Here is a 25,986-nt window from a genome sequence, read left to right as displayed (position 1 = left end):
TTATTGACACTCTGGATGTCTACAAGACTATAAGCCATCCATACAATAATAATATAAACAATAAAAATGTATAAACAATAAAAACTGAAACTGAAGCGAGCAAACCTACTTTGGAAACTAAACAAATCACACTTAAAAACCAAAAGTTAAATTGAAAATAAAAAACTGTCAAAACTCTGCTGACAACTGCTTAAATGTCTTTAGCAACAGATGTGAATGAGTGAGCTACTTATCGAAAATGATAGCTATCCAGAAATCTAGCTTTCGAGAAATAACTCAAATTACGAGTTATGTCAGCTTATCAGGAAGCTCCGGGAAGCTCCGTAAAATTCCTTGTTATCCGGAAGCAGAAGGCATCAGTGGTCCTACAGTTCGATATAAACACACTGATTTCATAGCTTTTATGTATGCAGTTACCATTCGCTAGAAGGCATTTGTTTTTGTTTGCTATACACTGGTAGCTAACCAATGCTATAACCACCTGTTTTTGAGTCTGCGTACGTATGCATCATCTGTTTCTGGGTAACAAGGAAATTATTCTAAATAGCATCAAATTTAAATATTTTTACGAGTTTTTCAGGACTACTTACATATGGTCTATAATTTTTAAATCTCTGTGCTCTGAGGTAAAATTAATGAAATATAATGTTGGAAGCACTCTCAGTGTTTACGAGAAAAAGTCAAAGGTCAGCTTTAGATAGAGATGGATATGAAGTCAAATTTGCTGCTAAATACACCCGCTAAAAAGGAACATATTCAGAAAACATTGAGTAGTAATGCAGAACACATTTTGAATTGTGTGATGTGTCATAATTGGCTTTGGAGATGAAATCTGGTCTTGCGCCACAACTCTATTTTTAGCAACAGTTTTATCCTTTTTCCCTGCCTGTTGATGCATTTCTGACTCGTGCTTTGCTGTAAATGACCTTGACAGTCATTGGTTTTAAGACTCCAATGCAGTTTTTCTTCACAAATGTATTAGTGCTTCGTATGTAATGAAATTCACACATATACTAAAGGCATGATTAGCATATATATTGTATTGACACAGTGGCAATATGTTCTCTCTCTCTTTCTTTATCTGTCTTTTTCTCGCTCCATACCTTTCTCTTTCATTTTTCTCTTAGGCCTATATTTCCCTCTTTGCACCCCCTCTCCGCATTGGACTTTGAAGTTCAGCTGTGCTGTTTACTGTAATTTTTATCTGCAGAACATGCAGTTGCCACATTGCTACAATTATTTACAGTCAAAGAAAAAAAAAAAACATAGCCATAGACAGCTGATTCTCCCCCGCCCCCTACCCCAAATGCCATTTCCCATTTCAGCTTGCTTTGTATGTTATTCACTCATGTACACAGTCAGCTTCAGCTGCTGGATCATAATCATATACCAACATGACAGATGACAGCGGTCAGAAGCCAAACACTCCAGGATGGAGTCAAAAATGACTTTAGCTCTTTTCTTATTTGCTCTGTTCATTTCTTTGTGTTTGCCTCTCTTTGCTCTTTGACTTCTTCTGTTTGGAGTTGTTTCCTTACTGTCTATGCTACTCCTTTCCCTCTTAGTTAACTTTACTCTAAATTACTTTAATGTCATTAAAAAACTTGTAACCTGAAATTCAGGACATTTAAAAAAGCTAACATATAGCTAAATATGTGATGTATGTACAGGGTTATACTTACACACGTTGACATCATTACAGTAATGGTACTTTAGTTTTTGTTGTCTGAATGACTGAGTTTTCATGTTCTGTTCACGTTCTCTTTGATGATTTTATGTTCTGCTCCCATCAGCTAGTGCCATGCATTAGGACAGCGCCCAGTACATGAGACATACTAACACTCACTTCTTACTGATCCTCTGTACTTTCTGATTCAATAACTTAGGATGCTTTTCTGTACCCCTCATTCCACCACCACGTCTCCTTGTCATTACTCCTTTTAATGCTGGCATCCTCATAGGGATGGTCCATTTGGTATGGTCCATAAAAAAAATAAACCTGGGTAAATCACTGAATGTACTCTGTGTTTCCCAAGCACAGACTTTACTTGGGTGAATCACCCAAATAAAGTCTATGTTTGATAAGCCTGCCACTAAATATTGGACACTCTGCTGAACCTAATCTCTGCAGGTGTTTGTGCACTGACTCGATTGGCTCATGTTTCTCTCTTAGGCTTTTAAAAAGCAGACAATATGGTGTCACTGGATTTCTATTCAGGAACTTTTAGGTGCTGTGTCTTAATAGTTGGAAAAAGAAGTGCGCACAAATGCATTAAACACAGAATTTCAACAGTCAGCGTAAGAGCCGTTCACTCGGTTACAACAAGCATCCACACAGTGACTCAAAGAGACTTAAATATGCTTCTTGTTACTGTCAAAGCTTCAGGGTCTTTGTCTTTACAGCAGCAATTCAAGAACATGTTTCACTAAATGATGATGGTCTCCTTGGACCTCCACCTCACCCTCTGCATAGCCACTCTCTCACTCCTCTGGTGCGTTTTTTAAATGTGCTGACAAAGAGAGGCAAAATCTCAGGATGATTTCCCATCTAAGATACAGACTTAGGTTAGTAATAATTTATAACTTTTATGTCATCTTTTGGGATTTAACATCAGAAGGCAGATTTGGAGGAAGTCTTTTGCTTGCTCTCTTTTTTCCCTTTCTTTCATTCTTGGTGTCCTTTAGCACTCCCCTGTCTCTTGCCAGCCATTCACTTTTCCCATGGAGACAGCACACACACACACACACACACACACACACACACACACACACACACACACACACACACACACACACACACACACACACACACACACACACACACACAGACTGTGTTAAGTCTCCTTGGTTACTGAATGCCTTTTTCATTGACTGTCCGTTACCATGGAAGTGAAAGGACGAGAGGGGATGAGAGGATGATTAGAGGAGAAAAGAAGAGGAGGGAGAGGAGAGAAGAAGTTGTAGGAGAAGCTGAAAAGAAGGAAAAAACAACACAAAATGTAACAGGCAAAACAAGGAGGGAGGAGGGCGAGCGTGGAGAAGAGAAGAAGAGATGGCGAGGTAATTAGTGAAGAGGATGGGGGATGAGGAAGAAATGAGTGGTGCAAAGATGTGCAAAAGGCAAAAGGCAGGAGGAAGGAGGAAGAGGACAAGCAAATGAGAGAAGAAAGAGGGGAGAGGGTAATGGGGAAAGAAAGGAAGGTGAGAGGGTGATTAGTAAGGAGAGGGGCATGAAGGGCTAAGAGCGATAAAACAATTAGAGAAGAAAATGTGAGAAGGAGAAGTAAATAGCAAAGGATGAAAGGAAACAGGAAGAATAGAAGGGAAGGAGGAAGTTTGGAAGGAAGTTGGGAGGAAACATTGATTCTTTGGCGTTCCTTCTCTTTCTTTTCCTTCTTCTTTTTATTCAGTTTCTTCTCATATCTTTCCTTCTACTTTTCATCTTTGACCATTTTAAAATGACACATCTAACCTAGCTGCACGCTCGATTTCTGCGGCAGGGAAGTTGATTTCAGGATCAGATAACATGATTTGGTCAGACACATATACACCATGAGGACACACAGTTTCAATTGAAATGCACAAATCCAGCTATGCATAAATACATGCATAATCCACGGAGGAAAGCCTTCATACAGTGAATTCGACCCATGCAATATACTGTGTGCGAGTGTGTATCTGTGCTGCTTAGAAAGTCTTGTTGATTGGATTCTCCTCGTTCTTGAGAGCACAAAGCAAGTCCTCATAATGCATGTCATTCAATTTTAGCATGATCAGTGCATGTCAACACACATGATTGTGTGTTTGCTTGTGTCTAATTGCTGAGCAAGCTCTCAGCTCTGATGGGATCTGTGAGATTGTTTTTTTTCTTCTATTTTCACCAGAAAATAGTCTGTTTTTTGGAAGGAACAAACTTACACAGAACTGGAGCTCTGTATCAGAAGTGAAGCCAAGAGTGAGGCCAGTGCAGATGTGCCTTAAACCTGCATTATTTCTGTTCATCAAAAAAAAAGGGGGGGGGAACTCATCTGGTTTCAAAAAGACATTCAGTTGTCCAGAAAACTATGGGAAAGCAGCCTTTGGTTCTTTTTCTCTGTGACGTTAGGAAATTCCTGATAAGTTTATGGTCCTAAGAATCTTCAGTATAATATGCTGTCAAATTTGTAAATCATGGCTCCCAGTAGAAAGGGACAATAAAGCAGTTTTGCTTTACAGTTGCTAACTTCTAACTGTGCGTTGTGGATTTCTGATTCCTGACCTTCCCTGTTGTCTGTGACTTAAAACACTAAGATGGCAATGGAGAAGCTCCGTTTCCGTGCTGCAAATCAGATATGACAAGAAATATTGTCCTTGTAATGGGGACTCAGGGTGCATTGCCTCTGCGTCTCTGAAGCACACGCTAAATACACAGATACACATCAAGGCAGACTTGAACCGACTCATGATGGAATTCTTTTCTTTTGTTTTCTTCTTCTCTTCCCGTTTCTCTGTCTGTCATGTATCATTATCTCAGCTTACCTTTTGTTGGTGTTGTTACACACCCAGTAAACTGCCTGCAGTCTAATGAACAAAGTGTGTACATTATTAGCTCTTAACTAGCCAGCAGATTTTAATTAAAAACACATTGTTTGCCAATATATTGGATTTTTTTTTATCTTAACAAATACTTCAAAAAGTTCTTTTTTTTTTTTTTGCCTGTCGTGTTTGGCTCTTTTGCCATCACAATTATTGTCTAAAGGCGAAGAAAGATGCCCAACTGATTTACTTTACCAAATGGACCATCCCAGCCTTGCCGTGATGGTCTATTTGATTCACCTTTTATTGTTTATTTTATTTTATTTTCACTTGCTAGACATGGGACAGAGTTGACTGGGGAAAAGAAAGGGGAGAAAGAAAGAGGGAAAGAAAAACAGCTGGGAAGAGGGACGGTGATATAGGGCAAAAAACAAAAACCAACAAAATAAGCAGACAAAAAATACATATATCAATCACCTGGATCACCTGTTGAGAAAGAAAAAAGAGAAAACAAGCAGAAGAAAAAAAGAACAACATAATAAACAACATCACGATGATCTATGTGAATATAACAGTAAATACTAAATATTAAACATTATTGTGCAGCACGTAAGATCGACAGCGCACAGTGTGCTTTGAGGTAGGAGCCAAAAAGGGTGTAGTTTGTGTGTGTGAGTCCCCGTGTGTACACCTGTGAGCATGAGCGCGCTTGTATTTAAAAGGTTCCTTCATGTAATGATCTGCTAGAGGGTGTGGGGGGGCCACTGCCCCGTCCTCCAGGGCATGAAGCAGGTATGGAGGAGATCCAGGCTCCAGACATCCAGAGACCCTCAGAGGAAGGAAGGAAGACCAACAGAGGGGCAGCCGCGCCACTATCCCAGAAAGAGCTGAGGAGAGCCCCAGATGAGGAGTCACTCAGCAGCTGCGGAGCAGAAGCCAGGGGGGTTGCAGTGACGTGCCCATGAGCTCCGCTGGCAGCCAGCTATACCCCGATAAGCAGCCACCAGGAGTGAGCCTGTCCCTGGACACAAAGAACCACCAACGCACCGATGTCTGAGGGTGTCTGCCAATGGCAGTGGGAGTGGTGGGGGGAGATAGGCTTCCATACCTTGGAGGGCCTGAGATGTCCTTAGAGAGGAGGCGTCTGATACTCGACCTGACATATGGACACAGACAAACAGGCACACACAGATACAAACATCCATTCCCACCCTCATGCTCTCATATGCAATTACTCAACACTCACCCAACGTGAAGACAGACATAAATAGACACTGTACACACAATCACACTCCCCAAGCGTACTCTATACCCCAGGTCTAGGTACCCTTGCCCCTGGAGGGGGAAACTGCACCCCGACGTAGGTAGCGTTACCCTTTTCCCTGGGGTGGGGAGAAGCAGACTGCCCCGACTCGGCAGCAGCAGGGAGGCCCCACATTCCAGACCCCAATCGGACGGCCAACTTCTCCTCCCAGACCCCCCGCTCCAACAGGCTGCAGAGAATTTAAACTTCAAAAAGTTTAAATCGAGCTTAAAATGCTCAAAACATGTGATGATATTCTCAGTTTTTAATTTTCCCATTCACACCCATCTGCACGTTTTTCTATGCTTTCAATCTAACATTCACACTCTGAATGTTAGATTGCAACTTGGGCTTAGTATCTTTCCCAGTGATACTTTGGCGTTCAGACTGAGCTCCATTTTCTTCATAAATTTGATACTTTAATCTCAAGGATTTACCACTTTTTTCTCATAGGTTTGCCACTTTAATGTTGAAAATTTTGAGTTTTTTCTCATAGTTTTACACTCCCCCCCCCAAGCCCTGCCCATTATTTTTTTTCTACCATCTGTGGCTCTAATACCCCATTGTAAGAGATGTCCTCAGAGTTGTTTCTGGGGAGATTTTCCTTATCGCTTTCCCCAAAGCGAGTTGATTGAGTTGAAATAAACCCTTAAAGGTATTATATTTTAGTTTATTTTACTAAAAATTACATATTTATGCTTATGAAATAATTATAAGTATGTTGGTGACTGTGGTGAATGTGTCCCGTCCATTTCAGTATTTAGTTGTGTGTTCTATTTTTTCATCTCCAGCCTGTATCTAGATTGCTAGACTAGTGGAGATGTTTTCATAATTTCTCTTTGCATTTTCTCAAATGGCAGTGGGCTGACCTCTTAAAACATGGTTTAAGGAAACGTGTCCCATCCATCAGTTTTGTTGCATTTATAATTTTTTTCTTAGACAGTGAGCCAGGCTTCTGTGCATGTGCAGGTAGTCATGCCTTACAGTCATACATAGGAAAAAAAAACGCCTGTTTAAATCACAACAATCGGAGTCGCAGCAGTTTCCATCAGTTGCTGTGTGCAGTTGTTTAAGGAATTTCCGATCCCTCTCTGTGTCTCCCTGTGGATTTGTGCACTTTTAAAACATCTCTATTCGAAAATCATTGTTTTAAAAGTCAACTTGAGAAAGGAAAGTCACCCGCCCCTCCCCCACTTCCACCCAAAATAACACACCACGACTTACTTTGTGCCTTTTAAACTACGTTTTTAGTTTTGCCCTTCAACTTGGACTTCAATCCAGCACTCAGATGTCGTCTTCCTTGATGTTTGCCCCCTAAACTTCAGTCCAAGATTTACTTTCTTTTTCTACAAGTTGAAGTCTGGATGGAGACAATATTTTTCACTTCTCCTTGACGCGGAATGAGGAGGATACAGAGGGAGGGAAAGAGACGGAGCTATGAAAGCAGGAAGGATAGGGTGATGGTGATGATAAAAAGCACAAGTAACAGAGAAAATAGAAAAAGACGTGGGGAAAGCAGATAATTTCAAAACTCTCTTATTGCCCTCTTCATCATATAGATTCAAACAAATACTGAAGACGGGCAAGTTGTGAAGAAAAAAAATGTGTAAAGATTAATGAGGAAAGAGTCAGGCAATGATGCCACAAAATATCCAGTTGCATTTGCATAACAGGTGATGTCTTTCCCTCTGTTTCTCCAATCAGAGTCTAGGCTAAATCTCCCTGATAGGCTGAAATGTGCAGGGAATAGTGACTGCAAATGGCACCTTGGTGAATTATTAACGAGGAGCATCCATCTATCTATCTATACTCTATCCATCATTTTACACACACCGCACTCCCAGATATAATTGTATTAACACAGATATGAATGGAGACGGACAGAAAAGGAAAGACAAATCTGTCCTCTTTTATCAGCGGCGTTTTAAACGAGCAGCGCTGAACTGGGTGGTTTCACATTAAACCAAATGATTTTATCAGCCAGACGTCTCTGTAGTGTATTCAAATGGGCTTGCAGGAAGGTTAAAGTAAGCAGCAGTCTGTCGCTGTGGCGCTGTGACAGCCTAAAGCGATGCACTCGTAGTTGTTTACGTGGCAGGGCCGTGCCGCGAGTTTGCATGTTCTGCCCGTGTTCACCGTTTCATGGTTTTAATCTGTGATTCTAAATTGCTCGTTGGTGTGGATGCTAGCATGAATGGGGTTATGTACTGGCGACCTCCCAACGGTGTACACCTCACACCCTGCAGCAGCTGGGACAGGCTCCAAATGCCCCATGTGTGTAACTGGAAAAGAGGTTTAGGTTTTTGGTTAGGTTAGGTTTATGACCAGCTGTCTAATATTGTGTGGGACCCCCTTTTTTCCACCAAAACAGCCCTGACCTGTCAAGGCATGGACTCCACAAGACGAATGAAAGTGTGCTGTGGTATCTCATGTTAGCAACAGATCCTTTAAGTCCTGTAAGTTATGAGGTGGAGCCTCCATGGATTGTACTTGTTAGTCCAACACATCCCAAAGATGCTCGATCGGATTAAATTCTGGGGAATTTGGAGGGCAAGTCAGCACCTCAAACTCGTTTTGATCCTCAAATCATTCTTGAACTATTTTTCCACCGATGGCCACTTTTGATAGATACAGATCACTGAGGACCGGGAACATCTTGGTTTGGAAATGCTCTGACCCAACCGTCTACCCATTAAAATCTGCTTCTTATCAAACTTCAAATTCTTACGTTTGTCTATTTTTCCTGCTTCTAACACATCAGCTTTGAGGACAAAATGTTACGTTCCTCCCGCTAACAGTCGCCACGATGTAGAGATAATCAGGTGAAGAGAGAGATGCAGAGATAGGTTTATATCTGTGTCTGCATCTTTTAAACCATTAGCTGTAAATATGTTCTGTCACATTGCAGCTGGAAGGAAATACATATGACCAGCATGTTTGCTGATCAACAACACACATTCATTTGCTGCTAAGAGTTAATTCAGTACATACAATAATTTTGTATGGATGCAAATGTCCTACTACACCTGTACCCAAAACCTTTCAGACTCTCCTGACATCCAGATATGCTTCTATTTCCAGAAATCCCAGATTATGATTTGTGAAATAACTTTAATTAGTTCATTTAGCACAAGTGACCTCCTTCAACATTTTTTTAAAGAGCCATTCTTCAACCATACAATTAACCCTTCCACTGATGTGTAACAAAAACCAATGGCTCACTAGAAAACGTGTTTGCTTTCCTTAAGATCTGCATAAAAATTGATGAAGGCTCTGTCGCTGCCCTTCACCTGGTAATGTTAGGCTCGCACATCAAGCTGAGTTTCCTGCGAATAACTTTGGCAGTGATTCACACTTTGTCGCCAGCATTTGTTTGTCCAGTTTTGCAGCGGATGCTTCCCTGCGTGGACGAGCCTCTTCAAATGTAAAGTGATGCTGCCCGCTGAAATGCAAATCTGATCGGTGCAGTATCATCAGCAGATTGGAGAGCTGCGTGTGAGTGTGTGTTTGTGCGAGTGTGTGAGGGGTAAAAGGAGCTCTATTCTCCAGCTGAAGCCCCTCATCTTCTCTGTTTTCATACTGACACACTGTGAATGTCAAAGAGCTTCATGAGGGCAGGCCTGTCAGTCAAGCATCGAGTGTGTATGCATGTGTATGTCTGAGTATTGGGGGGGGGGGGAAATAAGAGAGAGAGGAGTGTGTGTCCATGCGGGGGAGGACTTATGTTTGTGTATTTGTGAGAGTGTTTATGTGTCAGAGACGTGGTGAGTGCTGTGGTGTGTGTGTGTCCGAGAGACAGAGCGGGAGAGAGCTAGAGGAGTGTGTTGTGAGTTGCCAGAGGATCTGAGTGAACAGTGATGTGTGACAGAGAGAACGAGAGAGAGATTTGGAGCTCAGAGGGGAAGAGAATGAGCGATCGAGCCACAGAGCGAAATAATTTTTTTTTAAAAAGGAAGGGAGAGAGGGAAAGATTTGGAGCCCAGTGAAAAAGTGAAAGAGAAACTAATAGAGAAACAAAAGAAGGGAAAAGAGAGAGTAATGCCTAGAGAGAAGAGAGAGAGAGGGAGATTGAGGTTGACAGACAATGCTGTGATCTGCGTCTGACTCGGCTGGATTTACTGGATCAGACAAGCACTAAACTCCTCTCTTTCTTTCTGCCTCTCTGTTTCTTTGTCACTCATTCTCTCACTCTCGCAGTCTTATGTACTTCGCCTAATAACCTTCCTAGAGTACGTGTCATGTTATCCAGAGATTATTACTTCAGAGGGGGAGGATATTCTGGGCTGATTTACTCTCAGTTGAAACACAAACTTTTGATGATCACATCGGAGACATCGGGCCCAGTTTGGCTTTCTTTGTTTGAAGTTAACATTAAGGAGCAGTTGACACTATCAAGCTCAATGAATTTTAGAGGACCCTCCCTCAGCCGTCTCATGAACAAAAAAGCCCAGGAAAACTCCTGTTAGTCTGTCGCAACACTTTCCGGCTTTCCTGCTGTGCTGCCATCAGCTACAAGCCCAGTGCTCCCTACTGAAAGGTTAAAAATTGTTTTCCTCGTTCTCTGTCATAAATATACAGTTTGTTTATAACAACAGGAAAAGCGATACTCTTCTTCTTAATCTCTGCGTCTCCTACAGAGTGCCTTTTGTCGACTTACCTTAAGCGGTCATGGCAGATGGCTGTCCCTCTCCAAGCCTGGTTCTGAGGTTTCTTCCTGTTAAAAGGGAGTTTTTCCTTCCCTGTGTCACTAAGTGCGTATTCATAGGGGGTCATCTGATTTTTAGGGTTATTGTATTGTCTTTACCTTACACTATAATGCTCCTTTAGCTGTTGTGATTTGTTAGTATATAAATAAAATCCAACTGAATTGAATCTTCTTATTAGTTACATAGTTAAAACATTTTTCTAAATAGAATACTAAATACTAGTTATTCTATTTGTTTGTGTTTTTTGATCAGTGTGTGGTTGTGCATACGCACATATGTGTGTTTGCAGGTTCCAGTCCGGGACAACACGAGCGAGCCTGGTGTCTCACTTTACGATATTTTAGTGGCACAAACGCACAGTTAAGTCGCTGCTTCCTCTGGTGTCAGGGAAACACAGATCCATGCCATACTAAAATTCAGCAATAAAACACTTTTCCACAGTGTTAAATGGTATGACGCACCTGTCAATGGTGAAGACACAAGCTCAGGATGAGATGAGGAAAAGGCAGCTAGCGCCCGGCAACAGAGAAGTTATCTAACAATCCTGAATATGGACCGTTATGCTAGCTAGCCTATATGAAGTTTGGGATATGCTCTGAAGCGAGAAGAGATGTATGAACAATATCAATGATAATATCTAGTAGCACAGGTTCTTAAGGATGGGTGGTTCTGCCTGATGCAGTAGTTGCGATCAGCAGCCAATCAGGATTGTCAGAATGAGATAAATACCTGTGGGGAATGTGCAGCAAGGTGCATGTCATAGTCAGACTTTTAAACGAATGCTAGGAATGAGAACTGATTAATGCACAGATCGTACGAAACACAATATACATTCTGGACATACACCGTTGCAGCGCACTGCTATGCTGCAGCACACTGCTATGCTGCAGCACACTACTATGTTGTTTGTGGTTTTTGATCAGTGCCAGCACATGTGGCAAGAGTTTGTGTGCTCGTGTGTGTGCGTCTGTGCCATCAGCAGGGATTCAGGCTGATCCTGTCTTACCTCGGAATGACTGTGGTGAAATCTGCTGGAAACTCTCTTTCTGTCTCTCCTTCATACACGCGCACATTCTCTTGTTTACTGTGTCCTGCTGGGATGTCTGGCGATACAGAGGTGAGAGAAAATAGAGATTCTCTGGTTTTCTTCTGCCTCCTGCCTCCATCCCTCCTTCCCTCCCTCTGTCTTCTCCTTCTTGTCCTCCTGTCAGTCTTCCAAACAAGCTGTCTTATCGAATGATCACAATTGTCGAAGCAGCTTACAAAACGGCCATTGTCGAAATGAACAAACACAATTTGCACCTTCAAACCGCTGTGATGTAAACAGTCAGGCAATGACAATAAAAAAATACAAAAATAAAAAGTAAGCAGCAACCTACAAATAATCATGTAAAATATGTCAAGCACAAAGTTTTTATTCTACCAGATTTTTGTATATTTACATTTGGTTATTGGCTTAAACCTGATGTGTAACAACACTCCTCTCTTCTCCTCCTGAATGTCAAAATAACCTTTTGCCCAGACATGAGGAGTGCTTGATTTCTCTTATCTTGCTGGTGACATGCCCACTCACGGGGCTGTTTAAGCACATGGCAAGACGCTTCGAACATCAAACGGACTTCGAGCAGCTCAAACTCACGGCTCCCTTCCAAAAACTTCCTCTGTCATCCTTCAGATAGAAAGACATGGGAGGGCTGAAATGTCAGAAATTCTTTGCTGATGTCACAGCTTTAACTTGATTCAACTGGGAGGCTTTCTAGGAGACAGAACCTGAAACTGACATCCGTCTGTAGCAGAGGTGAATCTGAACTGAAGGCATCACAGATTTCAACTTTTTACAGAAATCATTTGTTCTCCGCAGTCAAATGTCTTTATGAACAACTATAACTATAAACCTATAACATTTAGCATATAATCATTAGTTATTATTAATCTCTGGATCTCTTCCATAGTCTATCTATTGTCCTGTCTTCCCCCCCTCACCCCCAGCAGTCATGGTAGATGGCTGTCTAATTGCTGGGGGTCTCTTCTGTATTATTGTCCAATATAAAGTGCTTTTACGCTATCGATGTTATGATTTGGCGCTATATAAATAAAATACAATTGAATACAAAGAATAATTGGTGACAATATTGCTTTATTTGAATAATAATAACATAAACAGTAATAAATTATGTCAAAATTAATTTGAAATATTATCTTTTATGTTATTTAATAACTTTGAGCTTTAAGTTCATCGCTTTTCATCCAAGTTTGCATTGATGAAATTCTCCCTGATGTGTTGTTGATCAAAGGTGGCCCCTTTACATCACACTCTGAGGCTTTTCAATCAGACGGGTGCATCGGCGTCCACTTTGATCTTGTAAGATTATAGTTGCTGATGTAATCCTGACATGACAGGAAGTCAGGGTGAGAAATGGACCCAAGAGATAGTGTTGCTCAATCCCCAGGTGGTCAGTTCTGCACAAGTCTATCTCATCCGGGATGAGGAGATAATTTAACGCTGCCATGACAACGGCTGGTTTGTCATTGTGTGGGAGGTCAAGTTCACAAACGGGATTCAGAGTAATTGTTTGGAAATGGGGTTTTCTGTTTTGAATTTATTTATTTTTTTATGTGTGGGTATTAGTTGATAAAAGGAATGTGGCAGAGAGGAGAGGGATAAAAATGAAAGTGTGATGGAGAAGACTATGATGGAGAGAGTATAGTTCATTGTGCTTTCATATACGGATTTATTGCGCTTGAGTGTATGTGCATAATTTGTACATGTACTGGGCAACCTGAGCTTCTGCTTTTATGTTTGTGTGTGTGTGTGTGTGTGTGTGTGTGTGTGTGTGTGTGTGTGTGTGTGAGAGAGAGAGAGAGAGCCATGCTGCAGAGTGGTTCTACCTGTAAATGTCAGGCGGCTGTCCTCAGTGTTGACAGCTAAGAAATCAGTGGTAAATCAGGGCAATAGCTCTGCTAAAGAGGTGATTAATAAACATGTCATCTTTATTTGGTGTGTGTTAGTTTGTGTGTGTGTGGCTGTGTATGTGTGTGCGTCAACACCTTTAGACCTTTTTTGCTTTCAAACAGCTTGAGGGTGGGTGAGGGAAAGCTGAAGACATGACAGCGATGGAGCAGAATGTGTTAAAGGACAGGAAAGGTGAATAAATACAAATAAGAAATTACCACTGATTTGCAATCACAGTGTGGAAGTAGCCACTCTTGAAAAAATAAGAGCACCTTCTCTATGTTCTTTAATGAAGGGGAGTTTTTTTCCTTCCTCCTCCACCTTTTTAAATTTGTGCAGCTCCTTTCATGGTTTGTATCTATTCATCTTATTAATTTGACTCTGATGAAATGCACGTTTTTTTTTTGTTCCACTGTTTTACATCAGCTCGGTCTGTCTATATCTGAATGGCACAACACTATTGAAATTATGAAAAAAATCACAAACAGTCGGTGGAATAACATTGAGGTGTACAGGGCTCGGGATGTCTCTTTTTCTGTCATTGTTAAAATAAAAAGAGAGATGCTGAAGCTTCGCCCTTCATCACACTTAGCCCTGCGACTGTGCCACTCTCTAATGGAACTTCATCCATTTCAAATGACAGAATCCATTATGGTTGCATGCACTACTCTGCAGCGCATGCGTTGCATGCACTGGATTTATTTTTGTTATTTGCTGATCATGTGTGTAAACTCATCTGCATTTATTCTCCTGCTGATGAGCTGAAAAGCCTTGGGTGTAGTAGGTTTATGAGAAAACAGACAAATATATTTTAAAGGATTTCCAGGGGAAGAATAATTATGTTGCTGTCATGAACAACAGTGCTCTGAATATGCTGAACTTTATACTCTAGTCATGTAGCCAGAATTAGGCCTAGTGGATGATAAAACGTTTCCCAAACTATAAAGAATATTTTGCCTACTTTATCTTTTATATATTGTATCTTTATACTTTGAGCATATATTTGCTAAAAAAAACAAAACAAAACAAAAAAACAAAACAAAACAAAAAAAACAGCATTTAAGGCATATTTTTCTTTCAGATACTCAAGTGTAAAGTATTGAAGAAAGATGAGCTGTTACTGAAATGGAGATAAAAAAAAAAAAAGAGAGACTGTTGTCTTGATGAGTCAAATATTATAAAACAGATAAATGATGCAGGGTGCAAATGTTTGGTGCAACTTTGAAACTATGATCCCCTGATACTGATGTTCAAAGTCAGTTATACCAAAACATTATAATCAAAAATGACATTTTGGCTTTAGATCGTAAAACTGAAGTGATTTTAAATACAGCTCAGGTACATTTTTGAAGGGAGTCAATATATTAAATATTCATTAAAGATACTAAATTTGTTAAGTTGCACAAAAGAAATCTGAAATATATATTTATATTTTTTTCTTAAGAATTTAATAAATATATAAGTGATAAAGTTAAGCCCAGATTAATGTCTTAATTACCTTGTAACAATCATTAAAGCAAAGTCTTAACCTTTGTAAGGAGCTAGCATTATTCAGAGTGAATGAAAAAAGCACCAACAATTATGTTTCAGTGCTTAATGTGAAAGTGTCGTCAAACATCAAAGTCAGGTTCTTTCTTTGGTTAATTAACAATGTGGTCTGCCTGTGTAAGTGCCACTAGACAGTTTCATTTCAACATTTCAAACATCTTTAGGGTTTAAGTTTCACTGGCAGATAAATCAGTGAGTCATCTGCATATCAATGCAATGTTTTTTCTGTTTTTTTTACATAAAACCACCGGGTATATATACAAGGAAAAAAGACGACTGGACTGAGAATTAAGTCTCATAAAAGCCAACAGAGACGATTCTAACCGAGAGATAAGAAACCCATGAGACTCATGAGGGTGTAAAATGAGGTGGTGGGATCTTAAAGCACAAAAAGGCAGAATCTCTGAGTCAACAATTAAAAGAGTAATGTCCAGCATGAGGAAAAACTTTTCAACTCTTTATTGCCGATAATAAACACACTATGTCAGCGGTATTGTACGTATTGTTTGTTATATGGTGAACCGAGAAGTGTGAGTGAATGGTATCTTTAGACCTGTTCAGCTCTCCGCCGTGGAGGGAGGCCGACATGTCAGGAAGAACAGATAGAGATGTGTGTTGTTGTGGTGGAGTGCAGGTGCAAGTCTGCCACTGAGGGTTCAATTTACACACTGTTTGTGCACCTGCGTGCCAGCGTGTGCATCTGCATGTGTGATATTTGCATGTGAATCTTTGTGAGGACAAATTATTTTTCAAGGTTAAGAGCGAGGACATTATAAAAAGGCAATTTCTCACTCAAAGGATCATTTGAGACTGTGTCAGCACCTCATGTGTCCGTACATAGGAAAAAGATGGCGGCGCGCGTGGGTGCAGCGGCTCTTAGCTCTCCAGTTTGGTGCTTGTTTTTTGCACCAAGGGAGTGGCACTCCAATTTCGTTGTACCTTGTACAATGACAATAAAGGCTATTCAAACATGGATTAACCGTCTCTGCGTGTATGCCTACACGTGTCACCCTTTATAAACTGAGCAGAAAATAACCTTCATATAAAGAGAGAGCACGTCAGCGACTTCTTATATCTGATCATAGCACTTATCATTCGTTTTATCCTCCTAGAATTTGGATGGTTAGTCAAAGCTGTCACTTTTTGAAGCTCCAGTACAAACGTTAGCTCAATGCAGGTAACAGCAGATCTGAGGGGAAAAGAAACTACAAGCTCAAATTACATTTTTTAGATGTGTGAAACAGAGTAGAGGTTTCTGGCAAAACTTCTCTACATCCAAGGTGAATGGAGAAGAGCATAAAGTCTGGATCGGTTAAAGCTCCAACAACACTTGTAAAGGATAACTTTATTGTTTGACACATCATTTACACATTGTATGGCAATTTATTTGCTAATTTCCTTATTAATTTGACAACATTAGATCCACAGCAAAGAACGTTTCAGTAACACCAGCTAACAGCAGCAAAAACCTCAGTGCCTGCCAAGAAGTTCAGGATATCCTCAGCAGCTAACTTCAGTATTACCATCATTGGTCAGAATTGAGCTTCACAGACTCATCAGCCTCATTTGAGTCTGTGAAGGTCCCTTTTAAACACTTTTTACTGCCTCCTCAAGAGGCTTCACCCCTGGCATTTTGACAGCTGAGGTAACCAGTGCACTGAGAGCCTACACTTACTAAACATGAACGCTAACCTTTGGAGGTTACAGAGGGTTAAAAATAATAATACAAAAAAAAATTTAATTGACATATATCTATGTTTTTATACCCAAACAGTAGTAGAAACAGGCCATTACAGGGACACACAGAACAGCTAGCTGTGGCTCAAACAGATCTTTATAATGATAACAGTGGAAGGGGAGCTGTTACTGTTCTCCTTATTTGCGCCCGTACTGTTCCAGTGGTGGATCAAACATGGGAAGAATTTCAAATAATGATATCCGAGTTTGTACAAATAATCTCAGCAGGCTTCAGACTGGCCCAAACATTGGATTTCAAACAGCTTTTGTTTTCAAATCATGCCCCTCTGTTATATCAATGAGAGTGGAATCACTTATGTTGTCATGTCAGGACACATCTCGGGGTATGTGCATACAGGCACCGCACACAGAAGAATTTTTTTCAATCATGGAGCACTTTAGCAGAGTCCCAGAAAAAAGCCAGCACCGGCAGCTGGAGTGCAACAGTTCTCCTTTGAAGAACACACATATCTTACATTCAGCCTGAAACACTGAGTGTGGGAAGGGATTTAGTTTAGGAGTCCAAACCTCCTTCAGCTTAACTGCTGTACTGAAGCATGACTGACTGACTAAACCTGGACCAAAACATTCGAACCAGCTAGGGAGAAAGTGTGTTTCTGTTCGTGATATTGTGTGTCATATGTGTGTTTATAGTCTCTTTGTGTGTGTGTGTATATTCCAAAAGGGGCAGATTTGACCCTGCCCTGGAAGTGTTTAAACATTCTCGTACCAAACAGAGAGGTTACAGTGTGTAAGCAGGAAGCTGGAGTGTGTGTGTCTGTGGTGTCTCTGTGATTTTTATACATTTTTTATTTCATGTGTATTTGTGTGTGGTGACGCCGCTGCTCGCTAAACTGACACATTTTCAATCACATGGTTTATTCCGAGGAAATTGTTGAAAAAGAGGGAAAAGGGCAGATTTCTGCGGCTCTGCGGGCTACAATAGGACAAGCCAGGATTATTTTTTTTCACTTGCGTGTGTGTACGCGCACAAGTGTGTGTGTGTATGTGTGTGCATTCGCAGACAATGCCCTGGTAGCCAATTTGTAATATATAGTCGGCCTTGAAAAATGGCCCAGATCTCCCCTTCGCTGTCTGCAATTTAGCTCTGCCGGCGCCCAGCAATACCCATTGTACTGCCTCCCACCACTGCCATTTTGGCCTGATGGAGTGTGTGTCTGCACCTCGCGTGTGCGAGAGTGTGTTTGTTTACTTGCTTACGTGCATCTCAGTGTGCATTTACCCATGAGTCTGTCTTTGTGCGTGCATGCACTGGTGTGCGTGAGCCAGCAAATGTGTTTATACTCAGGTTATTGAATTTCTGCTTGTGCATGTTGGTGTGTGACACAATGCAAGTGCACGTCTCTGTGAGGTGCTGCGCCATTAGTGTGTGCCTAAAGTTGTACTGGTTATTTAATGCGTACGCATATAGTTGATTTTCTGTGCTCGTGTTTGATGCAGCACGGTTACTCCGTCTACTTTCCAAAATGACAGCAAGAAACCTGAAGCCAACATTCAGGAATGAATGGATAAAAAAAGAGAAAAGTGAGAGAGAAGGGAAGGATGGAGTGATACGCAACAATTTAGGTAAAGAGAAAAAGAAAGACTGGAATAAGATTTTTAAGGATGTGAGAAAGAGGCCACTGTGTTAAGATGGACATAAAGGTGTGCATGTAAAAGCAGGTTAGTTGGGCACAAGGACGAGGGTCAGAAGAAAAAAATGTAGCACAGGAATATCCGGAGAAAAAGATGGAAGGAAGAAGGGCTAAAATGTGACTTTAAAGATGTAAGTTTGACTGCAAAAAACTGTTCCTGAATTGAAAGAGGGATGTGGACAGTAAAATATGTAAGATTGGAGGAGTTGTAATAGAGACTAATGGGAAACAAAGGATTGGCTTGATTGTTTGAATGAGGAGTAAAGATACAACGATATGAAAAAAAAGAAAAGACGAAAGAAAGATTTAAGGATATAAAATGAAGGTGAGCAGCAAAAATAGAAAAGTGAGGATTATGCATGTCCCGAGATGTTGCCTGTAACACCTAACCCAACTCAAATGTACCGAGCCGATCATGAGTGTTCTTCCTGTACTGGACTAGAAATGGTGGCACACTGTCCTCTCTCACATATTTGTTAATGACTTAAAAAAAGCAATTTTTATGGAATCAGCTGTCAGTGATGAAGGCAATATATAGTGAACATGGTGATAATCACACCATACCCGAGTCCAGCTGCACTGTATTCAGTGGTACATAGTGATTGGCTGTGCATCCGGCACATAGTCTAATGTGAATATACCCTAAGGTGGAGCCCAGGTACTCTTGGGATGAAGCTGAATCCGTTACCTGTATATTGTATATTAAAGGAGGAGCAAAAGCAGGAGTATTCATGTAAAGAATACCTGACTGAGACTTTTTTGAGGCGCTGTTAGGATCCTGAGGACTTTGACATGTTTGTGTGTTGACTTATTTGGCACCACCTCTTTTAAGGGTCTTGGTGTACCACCAAAAAGGCCTACACTATTTTGTATACTAATTACAGGGGAAACATTCATTACAGTTTTTTACAGACGCTAGGACACATTTCCCAATACTTAGGTCACTTTTGCAAAACACTTCACACAATCCTCCTAACTGACCGTCAGCTTGGCAAAGCAGTTCATTTCACATTCAAAATGCACTACAACTACCAAAACACTTCATTCAGGTCTCAAATAAACTCATTCTTCCAGAACACTAGCAAAGGTTGACAGCCGACAAACACACTTTGTCACCCACAAAACAATGACCTAAAAAACACTAACAACATGTAGCATTACACAGTGTTTTCTTGTGTAAAACAAGGACACATCTCTGTTTATAATTTCAATATATGTTACTGGAATGAATCAGACATCATGCAGAATTCGTTAATATTTGTTTCTGTATTTTTATTTTTTTGCACTAAGTAATCCCAAAATACAAGAATTTGTATACACACCATCCACTGATACACATACAATAGTAATGCTAATCTACTCGGTCTTCTCCATTTGGCCACAGGTTCTCATCCACATCACATCTTATGTCATCTAGGGCAATACACCTAGGAAAGAATCTTCTGGCTGCCAGAATTGAAGGAGTTGAAAAATTGAAGGAGTAACACCTGTGCAGATGTTCATCTACAATGAGAATCAGCTGTGGCTGGTTAAACTGCATTTTTAGATTTAAAATATGTTTCAATAAAATATTGCTGTTGAATTTTGCTGTCTTTTTAAGTTTTGCATTGTGTTATTGTTTTGGCCATAAGTTTAACAGTTTTGAAAACAGTATGTAAGCACATGCAAAATGTCCTGTACGTACAAAGATTTTTGGCAGTTGTTGTGTCTGAGTGAGAAGATAATTCATGAAATTTGAGAGATGTAGTCATTGAATGCATTTTGTGTCAAAACAATGATAACTGATCCTCAGTTTAGCCCACATAGACTTCTGTAGTGCTCACTGTGTGAGGAGTTTTGCAAACGTGACCTAAGTATTGAGAAATGTGTCCTAGCGTCTGTAAAAAACTGTAATAGTCATTAGGTAAGTCCTTGTTAACACATTTAAGAAAAAAAAGTTTAAGCTTATAAAATAATTCATAAAGTGAAGTGTTTCCTTGAAACTCTGATAAAAATTCCCAAGTTCAATTTTTCTTGACTACATTATGCAGTAAATTTCACCCACTCAGCAGTATCATGCACAAATTCATTTCCACCTCATTTCCACTGATTGTACCTGTTAAATAAAGTCAGTGCATTTTCTCAAAACTCTTTTTTCCCTTCAAAACTCACATACAGTGCAGACAGTCCGAGTCCCTTAATCTCACATAAAAAACATGGAAAGGATCCCCCTCCCCCCCCTTTTTTGCATCATTTTCATCATGCGTAGTAAATTCTTTCTTTGTCTTAACAGAAGCACCATAGCCCGGTTGTTGTTAGCCCGAACCATGGCTGATATCGTGTAGAAATCTCATTTTTGATAATCTACTATTCTATTTTAATGCAAACCTTTCCTTATCACAACGTAAACCTCACTACAGTGGAGGGAAAGTGAAACAATAAAAAAGTAATGGGATTCAAAATCTGGTTTTCTGAGTGATCTGATTTATACCGTCAATAACCAACCTTTCTCAATATCTTGACTTTGTCACAGTTTCGAACATGAGACAGCCCATATGCTACTCCATATGTCACTCGGTGTCTAATATTGCCGCAGCTGGTGTGGCGCTGATGCCAAACAACACCTCATGTGTATCTCTGACATTCCAGTGTCTGGGACAAAATGTCAGCATTTGGTCAGCCTGGGAATTGTATGGTGTGAGAGATATTATAAACAATTAACAATCTTGCTAAAACTTTCAAAATGTAAAAAAGAAAGAAAGAAAGAAAAAAAGAAAGAAATAGAAAGGAGGACTAATAGTTACTTTTGTTGAAGAAATAAGAGAAAAAGTTCATTTTTTTGGCACATGTATGTCAATTTGTTGATGATTGGCTACACTCTCTGGATTGTACCAGCTGATGAAATAATATAACAGGAGGGGTAAGCTTACTCTACATTCACTTGTAGCTACAGTACCAGACTGAATTGTTATTGGTGGGTCTGAAAACCAGTCACGTATAGTTGTTGTTTTATCTGGGATTACATTCAGTCTGAAAACATTGTGCAACTTTTTTACTATGATTTTCTGAGTTGAGCAATATTGTTCACTGAAACTGTGCAGGTAGGATCTCGAATAAAAGTATCTGTGGAAAAAAAAGCTTTTCATTCTGGTCTTCTGATTGGGTCCAAACCAGGAAGTGCTACAGTGATAACAAAAACACAAAACTAAGGATACATGTTTTCTGATTCTTATTCATGGAATTGATGGACAAATTCTTGAGCGTTATTAGCATTAAAAGTCACACATGCTTCTAGCTGGCTACTCTCTTATCACCTTTTAAATTGGCCATATAGACAAACACATATTTTCAAAGCCTTGTAAGTTAAAAGTGTGCAAAAAAGACATGCAAGTGAAATAAAACATACTTTGTCTACAGCAAGTCAACAGTGACTTTTCATTTAGCTGTGGTATGTAATTACATTTTCTCTTTCTTTAGTCATTCGTCCTTAACTGCTTAACTGCAGTCTGATGTTGAGCACATGAAGAAGGTTTATTAGAGACTTTAATGAAAAGACTGGAAGCAAAAAAGAGTATATTTACCAAAATTAGGAGCTAAAAGACGCTAAAGGGCTCTGCAGCATTCCAGACCTCCATCACTTGTAGTTCAATACAAGCATCACTTGTATTGAACTACAGTGATGCATTTACATTATTAAGAACCATTTGATTCCCTGCTTGTATAAGGATATTGATGAGATCAGAGTCAATGACCTTGACAAGTGAAAACTCCAAAGAAATTGATGGACTCAGTGTCACCGAGATAAATGTTTACAGGTTTTAAGAATATCCATCAAGCAAAGGCAATCACAAGGACAACTGAGTAAAGCAGCTTTTCATTTACCCTAAGAGATTTGGAGCAGGCAGATGTCATATTTTACTCCTGTTGTTTTTAATATATAATGTGAGTCATGACACAACACACTGCACAAAACTCCTAGAATCTTCTCGTGCCCGTTACATGGACTGGAACTTAACATAGTAGTCTCTGTGCCGAGTCAGACTCTGTGTCTCTTGAAACCTGCTTAAAGCCTGCTGTATAATCAACAAAGTACACCGACCTCAGTGACAGAACAAACCTGCTTTTCTTCTTGCAGATGACAGCGCTCTTCTTATCTTTTATTGTTTTTTTCCCCTTCCCCCACAACAGAAGCGATCTGTTTCCTAGTCATGCATCGAGAGATCAAATCTAAAAGTAATACAATCTCTGGACTTACATCGCAGTCGTTTAATTTGAAAACCAACTCTCGCTGCCTTCTCCGGTAGCTTTAAACTGAAATAAGTTATGCCGGCGGTGCCCTCGCTTCACCCTCTGACAAGAACAATAGCGGCCGGCTCGCCTCAGAAAACTGTGTTTTACAATAATACTTGTCCACAAAGCAAGACCGACAATGTCAATGGTTTTATGGTGCGCTACACAGTGCAGCTAATGTTCTCCTGCAAGCCAGCATCGCTTCACTGCGTCTCCCTCTCGCTCTCTCCTCCTCCTTCCTGTGTCTTCCAGAGTCTCTCTCCCTCTTTCTGCCTCCTGTTTTTTTTTTCCTTCTCTCTTTTATTCTCCTTGGCTCTCCCTCGCTCCCTTTCTCAGTATGAAAAATCCATTCCGGCATGGGTTTTGACAGCCTGTCTTTGGTGGGTGTGTAAAATTCAAATAATTCACTGTTTATAGACAGTCACTTTGGGGCTGCTTTGTATTTTGTATTTGACTCCGGTGTCACTTTGCCTGCCTGTTGAGTCCCAATCGGCAACATTTAGCTTTTCAAAAAGAAAATAAATAAATAAATAAAATCTGCCACCAAACTGCAGGTTAGTTTGGGTTTTTTTTGACTGTTTCCAAGGGCGGGAAGTTTTAGGCGACCAGTCATGGTGGGAGATACATCTTGAAATACATCTGAAATAAGCGATTATATTCTAAGCAAACAAAAGAGTGTTAAATAGTGTTAAATATGTGTTGCCACATTGTTTTGTGGCATATTTAAAGCCCCCTTGAATGTAAATGTTTGCACTTGAGTGTGATTTAAAAACCTTTCGCTGTCATACTTTTTTTTTTTTTTTAACCTTTATCATCCAACTTTACAGTTTTGTCTCCCCTTAATTAGTGTGGCTTCTTGTAGAGGGTACATGATGTTAACACTGTAAGAAAGACTGTAAGTAATTGCCCTGTGTGGCAGTTAGATTTGGGGGATTTTATTTAGAAAATAGGTGAGTTGGTGGCCCAAGTGGAATAGTTTAAGTATGTGTGGGTCTTGTTCACAAGTGAGAGCCGCGAGGGATTGACAGGCGGATTGAGGAGGGTTAGTCATGACACACAGGAAAGTCTATGGCTCTGTGCTTGCTGCCTCTGCAAACTGGTCCCAGATAAGCAGCAGAAAATGGATGACTGGACCATCTTTGCACATTCTATAGTGAAATACGTGTTGTGCCTTTTTTTAAGTAGATCCTAAAAAAGTATGTCACTGACACACAGGAAGCAGTTTGATCACATGTCAAACTTTCAAACTTCAGTCACGCATTCAGATCAGCAACAAACTTGATGAAACACGTGTAAGACGAGGAAGTAACGCAGCTTCACTGTGGAGCTAGCTAAGCTAGCTAAGCTCAAATGCATGGAAAGTGGAGAAGTAGCAGCAGAAGGATATAAAAAAAAGAATAAAAAAGACGGGTAAATAAACGAATTAAACAGTTTGTCTGCCTCCAGTTGTTCATGCAACAAAGTAAAAACAGACTGACTGCATCTGTTGACTCAGTGAGTCGCTCTTCCAATGCCTGAAAGAAGAAGCTACAAAAACCCCAAAGTGACTCGTGTTAAGGGAAGTAAAGTTTGCAGATAAACTCGCACTGTATTACTAAAGTACATTAATTTACTCTGCTGTGCTGATGCTGGATTGTTTGTGGCGGTTAAATAACAGAGTAGTAAGTCATCACACACCGTGATTCAATGCCAGTACGGTAATATTTTTGCAGCAAAGTTACCAACATATCGTTAACTTGTTATGGAAAACATCTGTTATGGAAATTTAGTTTTCCTGTTAGCCAGTACCACATGTATAAGTGTGTAGCCTACATTTATTGCTTTCTGAGATGTCTATTCTTTCATAGGTAAATATTGTGCTTTTAAGTACTAAACTTATTTTTGGGGGGGAAATATCACATAAGTTGACATAGTATATTTAATATTTGCACCATATATCATTTATAGCAACCTTTTTCATATGGGTGCTGATAGCATTTGTGGTCCTGATAATGCTGAGTGTGCTACCCCCAGTTCACACAGATATCGCCATATTACATCACATCTGCAGGACCCTCTATGTTAAAGATATTCCCGCAGCTATCGCAGCTGCCTGTTTATGAGTAATTAAACAAAGTATTTGGATTCTTTTTTGAGTGTTATTTTCATATAGACTTGAGACTGAGAGGTCCACAGTTTGTTGTCCACTGAGCTGGAAATGCCCAATCTTTCATTATTTTTTCACATGAACTGCCAAATTATCATTTACCTACTGCTTATCTGCAGAATATATTTTGCATCTAATTCTCTGATTTTCCATGACATTTGCACTGTGCTTTGTATGGTTATTTTGTCTTTGGTTCCTATGCTCTGCTCCTACGTTTTTGTCTTTGTTCATTTGATTTTCCTGTTTTCTCCCTCTTATTCTTCATTTAAGTCTTGTTTTTACTCCCACTTCTTCTTCTTCTCCTTTTTTCATGTGGCTGTCGTTAAAGAACCTCTTCACGTTTTTTTTGTGTGTTTCGCAGTGACCCCTACTGGGAGCGGCCAGCTAATGCAGGCAGCTGCTCCGCCGCCCGGCCCAAGACCCTTCACCTGGCCGGCCAGCAGCATACCTCCTCACCATGGTAACGTTTGTGTGTGCTCCTTGTAGCAGTAGCAGTAGCAAAACCAGTAGTATAACTTCCCTGTGTGTGTGTGTGTGTGTGTGTGTGTGTGTGTGTGTGTGTGTGTGTGTGTGTGTGTGTGTGTGTGTGTGTCATCAACAAAGAGTGGTATGAATGGATTGCCAAACCCTTTTTACTGTTGTTTTATTGTTGTTGGTTCATATACAGATTTGTCTCAGTAGCATTAAAAGGAAGGGATGTACGTTCGTTTTCATGCATTGCCATTTAATTTGCAGCTGATTTTCTAAGACGTTAAAGACGTATGGATCACCAATTCAACTTGTTCCATTCAATTTCATTCCAGGATAGGCCTTAAAATGGAACGACTTCCAGCACTGATGTGACTGGTTCTTTGGAAGACATTTTTGCTTTGATTCACTTGTGCTGGCACCCAACTCAATTTCTGGCATCAGGGATCCTCTGGCCTCATTTTACCTGACGTATTATGTTGCATAAGAATAACCCTGATGAATTCCATGCAGACAGTCATACATATTGTCAGTTTTGGAAAAACTGAACAGCTCCATCTTGTTGGGCATTGGTTGCATCACTGTTGTAAAGAACTGCTACCTCTAGAGAAAAGTTGAACTGATACCCCAAAATGACTTATTTGCTAAAGCCAGGTATCAAAGTATCACCCAGGGTTAATGTTCTG

The 25,986-nt window shown here is 40.2% G+C and overlaps 1 protein-coding gene across 2 annotated transcripts in view; it reads left to right on the top strand.

Annotated features, from left to right (window-relative positions):
- Positions 1–25,986, top strand: part of npas3 (neuronal PAS domain protein 3) — a 370,655-nt gene that overhangs the window by 68,854 nt on the left and 275,815 nt on the right. For both annotated transcript variants that reach the window (XM_080870618.1, XM_080870619.1), the window contains one exon: positions 25,194–25,292. In XM_080870618.1, coding sequence (XP_080726744.1) covers positions 25,194–25,292 — 99 coding nt within the window. The remainder of the gene's footprint in view (positions 1–25,193; positions 25,293–25,986) is intronic.

This window comes from Rhamphochromis sp. 'chilingali' (genome assembly GCF_963969265.1).
Source record: "Rhamphochromis sp. 'chilingali' genome assembly, chromosome: 21".
NCBI classification, from domain to species: domain Eukaryota; kingdom Metazoa; phylum Chordata; class Actinopteri; order Cichliformes; family Cichlidae; genus Rhamphochromis; species Rhamphochromis sp. 'chilingali'.
This window is presented reverse-complemented; position numbering and strand designations above follow the sequence as displayed.